A 16,658-nucleotide genomic window follows, 5' to 3' on the forward strand; every position below is an offset into this window, starting at 1 on the left:
ATAAATAAAATAATGGCATGCAAAATATCAAATAAATGGGCAAGATAATAAAAAAAATATGTAAACCTAAATTAATAGACAAATGATTAAAATAAACAAAAAAAAATGTATACATGTACCCATAAAAATATATAAGTTTAAAATAATTAAAATAATATCAAAATTAATTACATAAAACATGTGTCTATAAATATATGAAAAATATTAGTTTTTAAGGTATAAATACATACAAAAGAAACATATTTATATATAATAATAATTTCATAAAAAAAATTATCATAAATACTGATTTTAAGAAAAATATGGATAAATGACTAAATTGGGTCGCAAGTAAAAAAACAAGGGTGAATCCGCAAATAAATAAAGTCTGGAGGACCAAATTGAATGCGCGAATTACATAGAGGGGCTGGAAGGGCAATTTTTCCTTCTCCTCTAAAACGGCACCGTTCGGAAGGATTAAATTAGAATTTAAAATAAATTAAAGGTCGAATTTAAAAAAAATAAAAAAACCTAATTGAAAATATATTAAAAGGCGGAGGGGCTAAAAGCGCAATTTGCCCCTCCGCATAAAAACACGCGGATCCTGGGTCCGGGTCGGGTTGACGCGCGGATCCTCCCTCAAAACGGCACCGTTTTCAATTGGCTATTTAAGTCAAAATTAAAACAAAAATTTCATTTCAAAAACAATTTTTTAAAAAAAACCTAAATCCTCAAAAAAACACTCTCAGTCCCTCAGTCCTCCGGCCATCGGTCGGTCATCGGCTGGTCACCGGCCACCGCGCCGGCCGCCGATCTCCGGCGCCGGCACCACCATCTACGGCGGCCAGAAAAGGGGAAAAATTCCCTTTTAGCCTTCTCGACCCCCTTATGCCCAAATCTGGGCTTAAATCCTTCAAAAAGTAAGAGAAAAACCTCCAAAACCCAGGAAACTCTTCTGTTTCCGATCGTCTTTCCTCGGAGACGATTCTCTCGGCCGTTCACGGTGATTTAGGGCTCCAAACACAGGTTGTTTCTCTCTTTTTTCCTATTTATTTTAATCGTATGTATGTAAATGATAAAATAATAATAAAAAAATGCAAATAACAACCTTTGATTCGTTTGTTTCTCTGTTTGTAGTGTGAAAATAGAGCTTTTTTATTTCGAAAATCCAATCCGGTCCTATTACAGTTTGCTCAATGGCCTGTTATAGCCGTATGAAACAAATCTAAAAAGGAAAGAAATCTGTTCTTGATTTGATTTACAAATATTGTTGATTCCTTTTCCATTTTCATTTTTCTTGCTATGCAGGTGAATCCATGGAGATTCGGCCAAGATTGGAGTTGCGGCGCTGTTGAGGACTAGAAACCCCAGGGTTTCTGGCGATTTTGGGCCACCGTACATTGGGCCTGTGTTTTATTTTGGTTTGGGCCCCATTTTGTTGTAATTGGGCAGTTTCATTTGAGCCCGTTTATAATTTGTACCCGGGGCAGAGAATCGGGTATTACAGCTGCCACTCTTTGCTCATTGTCGTGTAACGGGAACAGGGCAAAGACTTTAAAATGCCCGATTTTTGCCCGGTTTTTTCGGATCTTGGTACTCTTCTTTTTCATGTAGCATCATTCCTTCCTACTGCATCTTCAGAGGTATAGAAACTAGTGCTTCAATCTACTCCACTGTGATATCTAAGGGATAGAATTTGCACCCTGTAACTTTCCAAATGAACAAAATTTGCTATCTTAGTCTGCTCCACTGCAATCTTCAGGGAAATAAGACTAGATGCGATCTTCTCTCTATAACTTCAGAGAGATAAGATCTGTGATTTCAATCCATTCCACTACAATTTCAGGGAGATAGGATTACCGGCCTTAATCTGCTCCACTGCAACTTCAGGGAGATAAGATTTGCCATTTTTAGTCTGCCTCACTGCAACTTCAGGAAGATAAGACTTGCTTACGTAGTCTACTCCACTACAACCTCAGGGAGATGTGATTAGATGCGATCTGCTCTCTGCAACTTCAGAGAGATAAGATCTGAGGTTTTAATCCGCTCCACTGCAACTTCAGGGAGATAGGATTATCGGCTTTAATCTGCTCCACTGCAACTTTAGGGAGATAAGATTTGCCATCTTTAGTCTGCCTCACTGCAACTTCAGGAGGATAAGACTTGCTTACGTAGTCTGCTCCACTGCAACCTCAGGGAGATAGGATTGTCGGCCTTAATCTGCTCCACTGCAACTTCAGGGAGATAAGATTTGCCATCTTCAGTCTGCCTCACTGCAACTTCAGGAGGATAAGACCTGCTTGCTTAGTCTGCTCCACTACAACTTTAGGGAAATAAGACTAGATGCGATCTACTCTCTGCAACTTTAGAGAGATAACATCTGTGGTTTTAATCTGCTCAACTGCAACTTCAGGGAGATAGGATTGTCGGCTTTAATCTGCTCCACTGCAACTTCAGGGATATAAGATTTGCTTTCTTAGTCTGCTCCACTGCAACTTCAGGGAGATAAGACTCGATCTGCTATCTTCACTGATCTGCTCTCTAGGGAACATGATCTGTATAGTAAACCTAAATATGACTAATGATTAGGATGACATAAAAATGCATCAAATGCTCCTAACTAGACATGTGTGAATGACATTTGAATGAATGCAGAATGTCATTTTTCAAGAATTATCATTTTTTGAGGTTTATTAAGGTTTTGTCGCTGACGCCTTTTGCTTGGTTGATCTCTTCAAAAAACTCAATCAAATTTCCCCCCATTGTGCGCTTCAAAGCTCAACCCTCTAGGACACAGAATTTGTACCATATTTCTTCCACCGTGACCTAAGAGTAGGAAAATTTGACCCTTCTCAGTCTTCTCCTATCGTAATTCAAGGATACAGATTATGAAATTTGTCTACACCACTCTCAGGGTGTCTTATCAAATGCTTATGTCTAAATGAGGATCTTTCTTTCCATAGGGGACTTCCTCCTACCCATCAAGACTTCTTGCTGTCTTAATCACTATTTGGACAACCAAATCCGAAAAAGCAGTCTTAATTTAGACTTTTTCCTTCTTAGGCTCTTTTTAAATTCGGGGTGTTTTAAACAATAGTCCTGTTTCAGGTTACTAAATTATTTAGAAATTCCCAGACTAATATACCAAACTTCTTTTGTGAAATTTTATTAGTCCATCAATCATTATTCTAATGCGACATGCTTGCGCAAAGATCAAAAATACTGAGTGAGAGATGAATTAATTCAAGAATTTATTGATAGTAAGTGTCCTGAAAAGAAAAAGTATTCAAGAACATCAAAGAATGAAGTTTTTTACAAGAACCAACAAATTTGGTACAAATATTATGGAGACTAGGTGCTTTAGATATCACCGCTTGAACTTCTCCGTGCAAGCCAAGAATCATTCTGAATTTAACATGTGTTTAGGGGATCTATAGTACTTTGTCAATGCCCCCAAGACGTCGTACATCCTTTTATTATTAACTTTAGCGAAGCAAGATCACCATATGCCCCAATCTGAAAATATTTGAGCCGCCCTCTTCGGGTTTTCAACTCAAACCCTCTTTGGTCTCAAGGCGCCCTTTTCGGGTTTTCACCTTGGCCTCTCCCTTTTTTTTTTTGAAATCAGAGCGCCCTTTGCGGGTTTTCACTTTGATTCCTCCCTTTCTTCAAGTGAAATATTTCCTAACCGAGTCTAAATTTACAGGATTCGGAAGATTTTTGCCATCCATTTCACTTAAAATCAAAGAACCTCCGGAAAAAGCCTTTTTCACGACATAGGGTCCTTCCCAGTTTGGCATCCATTTCCCTCTAAAATCCTTTTGTAAAGGGAGGATCTTTTTCAAAACCAAATCCCCTTCATGAAATTCTCTAGGACGAACCTTCTTATTATAAGCTCGCATCATTCGCTTCTGATACATTTGGCCATGATGAATGGCTTTTAATCTTTTCTCTTCAATCAGGTTCAGTTGATCATACCGAGATTGAATCCATTTGGCCTCATCCAATTTCAACTCGGCCAAAACTTGGAGAGAAGGAATTTCAACCTCAATGGGTAAAACTGCCTCCATTCCATAAACCAACGAAAAAGGTGTTGCCCCAGTAGAAGTCCTGATGGATGTTCGGTAAGCAAGAAGAGCGAAAGGTAACTTCTCATGCCAATCTTTGTAAGTTTCAGCCATTTTTGCCACGATTTTCTTGATATTTTTATTCGCTGCTTCCACTGCACCATTCATTTTCGGGCGATACGGTGATGAATTATGGTGTCTAATGTTGAACTGATCGCAGACTTCCACTATTGTGCTGTTATTCAGATTCAACGCATTGTCAAATATGATTCTTTCAGGTATTTCATATCGACATATGATCTCATTCTTCAAAAACTTACTGACTGCTGACTTCGTGACATTAGCATATGAGGTTGCCTCTACCCACTTAGTGAAGTAGTCAATAACCACAAAAATGAAACGATGTCCATTAGAAGCCTTCGGTGATATTGGTCCAATGACGTCCATACCCCACATGGAGAAAGGCCATGGAGAAGTCATAACATGAAGAGGAGAAGGAGGCGCGTGCATTTTATCCCCATAAATTTGGCATTTATGGCATTTCTTGGCATGATTGATGCAATCTCCTTCCATGTTGGACCAGTAATACCCGAATCTCATAATCTGTCTAGCCATGGTGAATCCATTAGCATGCGTTCCACAAACACCTTCATGGACTTCTTCTAAAATTTCCTTATCCTCTACAGCGTCCACGCATCTCAACAGTACTCGATCCTTTCCTCTTTTGTATAGGATCTCCCCATCTAAGACATAGTCAATAAATAGTCTCCTCAATGTCCTCTTATCATTCTCTGTTGCCTGATCAGGATATTCGCAATTCTTCACATATAGCAATATATCTTGGTACCAGGGACGATTATCATTCTCCACTTCTTCAATGTTGTAACAGTGGGCTGGGATATCATAAATACTAATTTGAATGGGCTTCATGTCCTCTAACTGATTCACTTTAATCATGGAAGCTAGAGTAGCAAGAGCATCAGCCATCTGATTTTCTTCCCATGGAAGATAACAAAAGGTAATGTTGTCAAACTCTTCGATCAATTCCAAAACCAATCTCCGATAACGAATCAATTTAGGGTCTCTTATCTTCCATTCCCCTCTTAGCTGGTATATTACCAATGCTGAGTCTCCGTACACCTCTAATGTCTTGATTTTCCGCTCTATGGCTGCCCGTATACCCATGATGCAGGCTTCATACTCAGCCATGTTACTAGTGCAATCAAAGTCTAATTTACTGGTAAAAGGATGATAATCTCCATTCGGAGACACCAGGACTGCCCCAATCCCATTGCCTAGTGCATTCGGTGCTCCGTCAAAGTTTAGTCTCCAAAAATGATTCTCTTGGGGATCCTCTTTAGCATTTGTCACATACATCAAATCTTCAATCGAGAAATCAAAGTCTAGAGGCTCATAATCTTCTAGAGCTCTACTAGCCAAGAAATCTGCTATCGCACTCCCTTTGATGGCCTTCTGACTTACGTATACGATATCAAACTCAGAGAGCAAGATTTTCCATCTAGCCATTCTTCCATTCAATGCTGTTGACTCCATTATATACTTCAAAGGGTCTAATTTTGAAATTAGCCAAGTCGTATGATAGAGTAAATATTGCCTCAACCTCTTGGTTGTCCAAATCAAGGCGTAACACAATTTTTCAATAGGCGAATATCTCACCTCACAATCAGTGAATTTCTTGCTGAGATAGTAAATCGCATTTTCCTTCTTTCCAGTCGCCTCATGTTGACCCAGCACGCATCCCATGGAGTTGTTGAACACCGTTAAATACAAAATCAAGGGTCTATCTGGGCTAGGTGGTGATAGAATTGGGGTATTGGATAAGTATTGCTTTATCTTTTCAAAGGCTTTCTGACATTCCTCATTCCAGACATCAGGATTATGTTGCTTCAATAAGCGAAATATAGGATCACATTTCTCAGTCAACTGTGAAATGAACCGAGCAATATAATTCAATCTTCCTAAGAAACCTCGAACTTCTTTCTGGGTACGTGGTGACGATAAATCTCGTATTGCCTTGACTTTGTCTGGATCAATCTCGATTCATTTTTCACTGACTACAAAGCCTAACAACTTTCTTGACCTAGCTCCGAAAGTGCACTTTGTCGGATTAAGCTTGAGCTGAAACTTCCTTAATCTTAAGAACAATCTTCTCAGGACCTGCACATGCTCCTCTTCTGTTCTAGATTTGGCAATCATATCATCAACATACACCTCAATTTCTTTGTGCATCATGTCATGGAACAAGGCTACCATGGCTCTCTGATATGTTACTCCCGCGTTCTTTAATCCAAATGGCATCACCTTATAGCAAAATGACATGATGCAGTAATGAACGTAGTCTTTCCCATATCTTCTAGATGCATCTTTATCTAATTATATCCTGAGAACCCATCCATAAAAGAAAACAACGAAAATCCCGCCGTATTATCCACCAGAGTATCAACATGCGGCAATGAGAAGTTATCCTTTGGGCTTGCTTTGTTCAAATCCCTGTAATCGACGCACATTCGTACTTTTCCATCTTTTTTAGGGACTGGGACGATATTGGCTACCCACTCAGAATATTTGACCTCCTGTAAAAAACCAACATCAAACTGTTTCTTAACCTCATCTTTTATTTTAAGCACAATATCAGGCCTCATTCTTCTGAGCTTCTGTTGAACTGGTTTGCAATCCTCTTTTATGGGTAGGCGATGCACTACAATGTCAACACTCAATCCAGGCATATCCTGGTATGACCATGCGAAGATATCTTTGAATTCATGGAGTAATTCAATGAGGTCTCGTCTTGTCTTTACGAGAATTTCAGTTCTAATTTTCACCTCCTTCCCTTCTTCCAAGCTCACAACTTCTACTGACTCTTTGTGAGGTGGGATTTGCTTTTCCTTTTGCTCCACCATCCTCAACAAGTCCAAAGATAAACCACCCTCTTCATCACCTTCAAAGTCGCGTGATCCCTCTAAACACACGTTTAGTTCAAAAGGGCACTCTGAGCTCGTAGCAGTGTCATTCACGTCATTATACACAGAGACCTATTATGGTTACAAAAGAATGTATGAATTTATGTACAATTATTTATGTAATCAAAGAATATATTTAGAATATTTACTCGAAACATTTGCGAAGATGTATTTTATTAAAATAATGATTTTTAAACATAAGCCTATTTCACAAAAGAATTCTTGTTATTTCTAGGCTAAAACAACAAGTTTGTTCTGAATATTACTCTGAGACAGTTCTAAAGACTTTAGGTATTTCTTCCGCAGTTCAATTGTCTAGAACACTCCCAGGCTCATAAGGACGAATGTCTAGCCAACTTCTCTCTCCATTCCCAAGCTCATGAATGGCATTAATGTGCATATTTCCCAATGTATCCTCGATGCTTTCCTCAACTGATTCCTTTTTCTCCTGATAAATAATTCCTCCAGATACGAAATTTTTGGATATGTGGGGAATTATCATTGGCTCCCACTTAGCTTCTTCCCCATTTAAACGCGCCCTTCTTCTTTCCTGCCTTTTCTCTATCTCTTTCCTTTTCTGTCTTCTATCTGGCTTGTATCTTAAGCCAAAATTATCTTGCTTTTCTTTCAGCATTGGAACCTCAATTCTCCCTTGAAGATATCTCTCTAGCCCTCTTCCGGGTAAAGCTCCTTTTCCCACCAACAACTGTAAACCCATCTCTGTAGTTTTGGATAATTTTGGCACCAAAATTTTGCTCCCTTCAGGAACAAATGCCGCATTTACAAACTCCAAAGATCGAAATGAGCACTCTATTGACTCGTCATTGGTTTCTACGTATGGCGTTTCATTGGATACAGCTACTATTATATCCTCTTCGGCTTTTATTGTCACTAGCCGACCATCTGACACTATCTTCAACATCTGATGTAATGATGACGGTACTGTCCCTGCCGAATGTATCCATGGCCTTCCTAATAAACAATTATAGGAAGGTTTGATGTCCATCACAATAAAATCTACCTCATAGACGGTTGGGCCAATCAGTAGGGGTATCTCAATTCTTCCCATAACCTTCCTTTCTGTACCGTCAAATGCCCTCACTACATTTTGACACGTTTTCATGTGCGAACTGTCTATGGGTAGCCTGTTAAGTGTGAATAATGGCAGTACGTTTAAAGCTGATCCATTGTAAATCAATACTCCTGGCAAAATATGCCCATTGCATCGTGTAGTAATATGTAAAGCTTTTGTAGATCCCATACCCCCAGGAGGTATCTCATCATCATTGAAAAATATGAAATTATCAGCACTAATATTATTGATCAACCGATCTAGCTTGCTGACAGAAATATCTTTGGACACATAGGTCTCATTTAGCATCTTCATCAACGTATTTCGATGTACTTCTGAATTCAAGAGTAAGGACAGATAGATATGCGAGCCGGTTGTTTATGCAACTGCTCAACGACATTATACACACTATGCTTTAAAAATTTGAGGAATTCCACAGCTTCTTCCTCCTTTACTGGCTTAGCTATTTTCCTTTTTTGCTCTCCTATTATGGCTTCTTTCATAAATTCTGGATTGGCCCTCACACACTGGCTCTTTGCAGTCTCTTTTCCTGGGACAGTTGTATTGCACTCGTAGCTCCATGGAACCTTCTTGCTGTCTTGGTAAGGAAAGGTTGCAGGTTTCTTTATTATGACCCTTGGCATTGCTGCTGTTTTCACCTCATCCTTCTTGGGTCGCGAGATAATGACCACAGGCTGCACTACTCTTGGAACCTTCGAAGCCTTTGATGTACAAATACTCCCCTCCTCCTTAACTTCTTCATAAAATTCCATCTCCTTATTATCCATCAGGTCTTGAACCAAGGCTCTAAAATCTGCGCATTCCTGGATTTCATGTCCCTCATCGTGATGGAACTCACAGTAATTTTCCACCCTTTCGAAGCTTCTCTCTGAACTCGAGACGATCAATCCCCTTCTTACCATATTTTTCCAGACCCACCTCAAAGGAATTTTCACCTCTGATATGTCTTCCTTGATCTTTCTACCCATGCTCCTACCTACCATGTTTACTCCGTTATGATCAGGTAACAGATTTTCCGTATTGGGTGAATCATCCAATTTAACCACGCCCAAGCTTATAAGTCTTTCCATCAACTTTTTGAACGTCGTACAATGTTCTATAAAATGCCCATCAATTCCCGCGTGATAGTCGCACCGTGCATTTACATCGTACCACTTGGGGTATGGAGGCTGCAGAGGTTTCAAGTGGAAAGGGGCAACCACGTGTGCATTGAATAGATTCTGATATAGCTCCCTATACGTCATTGGAATTGGCGTAAATTGAATTTTCTCTGTATTTTGTCTTGTGTCTGATTCTGCTTTGATGATCCTTGCTGATTAACAGCCACTTTTCCCTGCTGATTCACTATAACTGTCTTCGAATATGAACTTGTGTTGTTGACCTCGTTCTCTTTCTTCTTCGAGGCCGCCCTTCTACTACTTTCCCCAGCATCTATTTTCCCACTTCTGATAGCGTTTTCTATCATCTCGCCATTCATAACTATATCGGAAAAACTTTTAGTAGCGCTTCCTAACATATGTGTAATAAATGGTGCCTTCAATGTGTTGACGAAAAGTATCGTCATCTCTCTTTCTAGAAGAGATGGCTGAACTTGGACAGCAACCTCCCTCCATCTCTGTACGTACTGCCTGAAACTTTCACCAGGTTTTTTCTCCATGTTCTGCAGAGTAATTCTATCAGGTACCATATCAGTCACATGGCTGTACTGTTTTAAGAATGCCTGTTCTAGATCTCTCAATGAATTAATCTTGGTACGGCTCAGTTGATTGTACCATTTGGATGCAGCCCCTGCGAGGCTATCCTGGAAGCAATGTATCAGCAACTGGTCATTATTAACATATCCAGTCATCCTCCTGCAGAACATAGTGATATGGGCTTTGGGGCTACTAGTCCCGTTGTACTTTTCGAATTCTGGCATTTTGAACTTGTGATGAAGTACCAGACTTGGAACCAGGCTCATTTCTCTAGCATCAATTCCATGGTAGCTTTCAGTACCTTCTATCGCTCTAAGTTTTTCCTCCAGCCATTTATACTTTTCCTCGAGCTGTTTCGACAATTCACCATTTATTTTCTCGATTGTCTCGTCGAAGTTAGGGATAACAGGATTAGCAAGATTGTCTCAAAGGTTGGAGCCTAATCTAGCTTAAAAGTTTATTGGTGTTTCAGTACCGTCTTGAGGCTTGATAGTGACGGAGGATTTGCGCGAATAAATCCCCGCTTGTTGAGAAATAAGTACTGAGGAATAAACAGGTGCCTCATTGTCTCATTCTTCAATATTGAGCACCGAGCCCTTCCCTTTGTCAACTTCTCCAGTCAATAACTGAGTCAACTTAGCCATCACACTCCCCTGAGATTCCATTATTTTATCCATTATCTTTTATTGAATCTTCTCAAGTTGCTCGTTCATTTGCTCTTGCATTTCCTTCTGGAATTGTTCTAGCCTTTGGTCCATGTCTCTAGTTTTCGATTGAGTACCGTAGTAGTGTTTGGTAGGTTGATTGGTTTCCAGATTAACTGATGAGTGATTTGAATTAATTAGAATCATTTAATGTTTTTAAATGCATATGAAATAATGCAATGCATGAATGCAAAAAGACGTCAATTTTAATTCAATTCCATATAAGAAAACCTTACTAGAAAGCAAATTTCTTTACATAAAAGTGAATTGCAAATAAGACTTTGCCCTAGTACCCAGAACTCTAATCTTCCAAAGTAACAAAGCTAATTCTTGCCCCCGATCCGATTCTAATTCATACTTCACACTCAGCGTGTCAGCCTGTACTGCTAAAGTCTGTATATGATCAGCCACTTCTCGAATCTGGACCACAGCTTCCTCGATAAGGTGATCTCTGCTTCTAACTTGACTCTGAAAGTGGTGAAGCTGTTCATTATTACGACTTTCGTTTGCTTTCAAGTGCTTGATCTAAATCTCACAATTTTGCAACACCGTTTCTAGCTCTTCGATTCTTTTCTTCATTTCGTCAATCTTGCTCAAGCTTGCTTTCAACTCTATTGTAGAGTTTCAGCTTTGATACTGACGAAGAGATCTTTCCAACACAATCACTTTATCCTTTAACTCGTCTTTTTCTTTTTGGTTTTCTGACAAACTCTTTTCTAAAGCCTCATTTCGCCTTTACATCTCTTAAAATTTCTGTTCCCATCTATCAGCCTTGCCCTTTACTTCTTGAATTTCTGCTCGCCACTGTTCTGACGTCTTTCCCAGCGCAGCAGTTCTTATTGACAAACGCAACTTTTTATAATCCGTCTTTAGACTGCCCAGTTCCTCATCAGCCTTATTTTTCTCTTTCTTCAACCTATCATTCTCAAGCTTCTGAACGTCTATGTCCAATCTCAAGTTCGTCTTTTTCGCCTCCATTTGCTTTATCCTTTTCTCGAAATCCGCGTTCTTCCTCTCAAAATCTTATCTTACAATTTCTAATTCCGAAGGGATGACTCGCAAATGCTCTTCTATTGACTGGTCGTCCTCATGATTTATCTTGGGTGTGTTATCATTAATCCTCCTAGCCCACCATCTATAATACCCAGGAGTTGTCATTGGCCCCACAGCTAACCTCTTCATTCGGCGAGTATGTTTCCACGCATCAGACATTTCTTGAATCTTCTTTCTATAACCATCATCTTTGAATGAAAATTCACAATCAGCTATCCCTTGAGTCGTAGGTATAAACTGCCTTGACCTATATTGCCATAGCACCAATAATGGGGCATATCCGACAGCGCCCCAAATATCCAATAAAGGTACCCAATTGAAATTTTCGCACCTATATAAGTTCTCATCTGGTAGTAACCAAGGAGCTCTCCACTCAACATCTTCCTCTTGAAGATTTTGAAGAATGACCATCCATTTTTCCTCTGAAATGTCATCTCTCCTCGGCGTAGCGACTATCTCCTTTAGTGGTGAATAATTCTCAGAGAAAACCCGACACGAAACTTTATCCACCTTCCAAAAGTGACTGTGAAACCATGCGAGTAGAAGCTGCGCACATCCGATAAATCTACCCTCACCCCTTTTTCGGCATGCACTCAATGACCTGAAGGTTTCTGCCAAAATTGTCGGAATCGGTGTAACCCTCTTATCAAGCCGATCAAATAAATCGGTGACTACTTCGTCCACATGCCCCAAGGCTTTAGGGAAGACAATCAAGCTGTATATACTTAAAGCGAAGATATCTAACCTCTTTCTTATGTCTGGGTGGGTGAGGATTGCATCCTTCAAGCTCCTCCAATGAATGCACTTGTTGTCCCCCTTTTGCTTAACTCGTGCAGCGACCCACTGCTCGCTCATCCCTGTTATTCCTATCAGCTTCTTTGAAAAGGTTGGCACATTCACCGCTCTCGAGTAGACCCTATCCACTTGAAACTTTGAACATCGGAGTAAAGCCACATACTCCTCTATCGTAGGTACCAAATCAACATTCCCAAACGTGAAGCAACTGTAAGCAGGATTCCAAAATTGGGCGAGGGCTCGAAACAAATATTTGTCTATCTCCACATCAAGCAAATAAGCCAAGTCCCCATAATTGTCGTAAAATGACTGCCTAACCTCATTATTCCACTGACTCCTGCAAATTGTTTTGAGCCACACCGATGCGAGTAAAATCCCATAATTCTGATATATACCCATCGGCCAGGCTATCACCTTTTTCTTGCTGCGTTGTTTCAGACCAAGTTCGGACAGCCGCATTGTCCTCCACTTTATCAAGAAACCCTTTTTCCATGTTAAGCTTTCTATCTAGCAACCAAATCTGAATTGACGCCTTTTATGATGAAATGAAATGTCATGTCATGTCATGCAAACAAAATAAAACACAAGAGTCAGTATCCAATACAAGCATATAATCAAGGAAGAGTAAAACGTCTATTAGGACATCTACTAGGGTTTAGTGTAGTTCTACCTAAGGCAAGCTTCTAAGGCTCATTATATGCGGTTTGGCTCTAAAGTAAAAGTACCCGAACCAACAGATTCCTTGATCCTCACCCATTATAGGCTCATATATATCAAGTTCGGTTTAGGGGGACACATTTTCCCTATGACTATACGGAGATGAAAATCTCACGAAGGCATAGGTACCGATGTATCCCGAAAGCGATCCACTATCCTATACGGAGGTGAAAACCTCACGAAGGCATAGCTTCTCACTCCCACTTAAAAGGGTAAAATTGTTCAACTCATGAAATGTAAAATGCAAACAATATTTAAACACGAGGATAATGAATGCAAAAGGATGTCATGAGTTTTTTTTAAATATTTTCTCGACCATAAGACAAAAATTAATCAACTTTATGGCTCGACTCTCTTATTTTTTTAAAAAGTCCCCAGCGGAGTCGCCAAGCTGTCGAAACCGTTTTTTTAAAAAATAAAAAATTTTAGATTGTCGACTTTAAAAAATGAAAATTGGGAGTCGCCACCAATCTTTTATTAAGGTGTGATTGAGTCACCTAAAAACGACTTTGGTCTACGAATTTTAGAAAAACGGGTCCGGGAGTCAGTTACGTACGAGGAAGGATTAGCACCCTCGTAACGCCCAAAATTGGTACCTGGTTAATTAATAGTGTCTTAAGGTCGAAAATTTTAAAAATATAATCTTTAAAAACTTAAAACGTTTTGTATTAAGACCCTTATCATTTCAAAGAAAGAAAATGCCACACCCAATGCGTTAGGGCACAGCATTCTTATTTCCTCAAGAATGAATTAGGCCAAAATACTCGTGTAATAAAAATTTAAAAGAATATCCATTTATTCAAGATTTAAGAAATCGCGGCCCAATACTTTAAGGCACAATTCCTCTAAAATCCCAAACTCGGAATATTTCCTTTATTATTTTTTAGAAAAAATCTTCATTTCGAGAAATCAATGCGTCACATCCAATACGTTAGGACACAACGTGTTGAATTCCCAATAATGAGTTCTTATTTTTTTGATTAAAGAGAAATTCTCGATCATTAGATTTAACGAAGAAAATCGGAACCCAATACGTTAGGGCTCAATTTTCTTGAAAATCCTAAATACAAGCATTATCCCCATTTTGAAAAAGTTTGATTTTAAAAATCGAGTAAAAAAAATGTAATGTTATGCTACATTAAATATATAATGCAATAATAAATACTACGATAGCATAGAAATAATGCAAATATATGAACAAATAAATAAAATAATGGCATGCAAAATATCAAATAAATGGGCAAGATAATAATAAAAAAATATGTAAACCTAAATTAATAGACAAATGATTGAAATAAACAAAAAAAATGTATACATGTACCCATAAAAATATATAAGTTTAAAATAATTAAAATAATATCAAAATTAATTACATAAAACATGTGTCTATAAATATACGAAAAATATTAGTTTTTAAGGTATAAATACATACAAAAGAAACATATTTATATATAATAATAATAATAATAATTTCATAAAAAAATTATCAGAAATACTGATTTTAAGAAAAATATGGATAAAGGACTAAATTAGGTCGCAAGTAAAAAAACAAGGGTGAAGCCGCAAATAAATAAAGTCTGGAGGACCAAATTGAATGCGCAAATTACATAGAGGGGCTGGAAGGGCAATTTTTCCTTTTCCTATAAAACGGCACCGTTCAAAAGGATTAAATTGGAATTTAAAATAAATTAAAGGTCGAATTTAAAAAAAATAAAAAAAAACTAATTGAAAATATATTAAAAGGCGGAGGGGCTAAAAGCGCAATTTTCCCCTCCGCATAAAAACACGCGGATCCTGGGTCCGGGTCGGGTCGACGCGCGGATCCTCCCCTCAAAACGGTGCCGTTTTCAATTGGCTATTTAAGCCAAAATTAAAACAAAAATTTCATTTCAAAAACATTTAAAAAAAACCTAAATCCTCAAAAAAAACACTCTCAGTCTCTCAGTCCTCCGACCATCGGTCGGTCATCGGCCGATCACCGGCCACCGAGCCGGCCGCCAATCTCCGGCACCGGCACCACCATCTACAGCGGCCGAAAAAGGGGGAAAATTCCCTTTTAGCCTTCTCGACCCCCTTATGCCCAAATTCGGGCTTAAATCCTGCAAAAAGTAAGAGAAAAACCTCCAAAACCCAGGAAACTCTTCGATTTCCGATCGTCTTTCCTCGGAGACGATTCCCTTGGCCGTTCACGGCGATTTGGGGCTCCAAACACAGGTTGTTTCTCTCCTTTTTCCTATTTATTTTAATCGTATGTATGTAAATGATAAAAAAATAAAAATGCAAATAACAACCTTTGATTCGTTTGTTTCTCTGTTTGTAGTGTGAAAATAGAGCTTTTTTATTTTGAAAATCCAATCCGGTCCTATTACAGTATGCTCAATGGCCTGTTATAGCCGTATGAAACAAATCTAAAAAGGAAAGAAATATGTTCTTGATTTGATTTACAAATATTGTTGATTCCTTTTCCATTTTCGTTTTTCTTGCTATGCAGGTGAATCCATGGAGATTCGGCCAATATTTAGTTGCGGCGCTGTTGAGGACTAGAAACCCTAGTGTTTCTGGAAATTTTGGGCCACCGTACATTGGGCCTGTGTTTTATTTTGGTTTGGGCCCCATTTTGTTGTAATTGGGCAGTTTCATTTGGGCCCATTTATAATTTGTACCCGGGGCAAAGAATCGGGTATTACACTCATAATTTACAATTCTATTGATTACACCATTTATTCTATGAGAACCTAGACTCAATAAGCTTTAATTTAATTTTTTTTTCATCCTCTAATTCAAATTCCATGATTTATGGTTATTTTTCAAAGTTAACCTACTGTTTCTGTCCAAAACTGTTTTAGTGCAAAATGTTGATTACTAAATTTATAACACCCTTATTCCCTTTCTCTATAGTATTTCCCATCACTTTCTCTTTTTTTCTTCACTAACATATCAAGAACATAGAACCTTATATAATAAAACCCTACATTAACATCAATTTCATACTTTTTCAATAATATCAAACTCAAAAATATATTGAAATCTTGATGTTCTTACCTTGCTCTATTGATTTTAATCTTTAACTTGATTTTCTCTCTCCTTCAACCTCTATTTTTTGAATCTAACTTGATATTCTAGCTCCCCATAGTCTCCTTATCAATTTTTTCTCTTGGTGGCTATGGAAATTTCTTTGAATTCTAAGTGAAAATGGTGAATTTTTGGTGTGAGGACCAAATTGTAAAGAAAGAAAAACTTTCTTTCTTTCTCTCTTCTTCTCACGATGATGCATGGAAAAATGGTGGGATGATGGCTTCCATCTTTCTTTCCACATATATATATATACACTAAATAAAATAATAAAATATCATTAAGAAAAAAAATCAAATCAAAATATAATAAACTAATATTTTTTATTTATTTAATCTAAAATATCTCCAACATCATCATTATTTTCTAGATTTCTCTCCCTTATAATTGACCATTTTTCCCTTTAGATCTTCTAAAATTCCATCATTGAGTCATCACTTAATTTGGTAAAATTATAATTTGGTCCCTCATAATTCTTCATCTATTCAATTTGGTCACAATTC

The 16,658-nt window shown here is 38.2% G+C and overlaps 1 protein-coding gene across 1 annotated transcript; it reads right to left on the reverse strand.

The window, feature by feature from the left end:
* Positions 1 to 755: 755 nt before the first annotated feature.
* Positions 756 to 5,423, reverse strand: LOC121216133 (uncharacterized). The gene is made up of 2 exons (XM_041091437.1): positions 4,995 to 5,423; positions 756 to 890 (listed from the first exon to the last, which is right to left on the reverse strand). The coding sequence occupies exons 1-2, from the start codon at positions 5,421 to 5,423 to the stop codon at positions 756 to 758; spliced, it is 564 nt and encodes a 187-aa protein (XP_040947371.1).
* Positions 5,424 to 16,658: the final 11,235 nt, after the last annotated feature.

This window comes from Gossypium hirsutum, chromosome D04 (assembly GCF_007990345.1).
Source record: "Gossypium hirsutum isolate 1008001.06 chromosome D04, Gossypium_hirsutum_v2.1, whole genome shotgun sequence".
Lineage (NCBI taxonomy): Eukaryota > Viridiplantae > Streptophyta > Magnoliopsida > Malvales > Malvaceae > Gossypium > Gossypium hirsutum.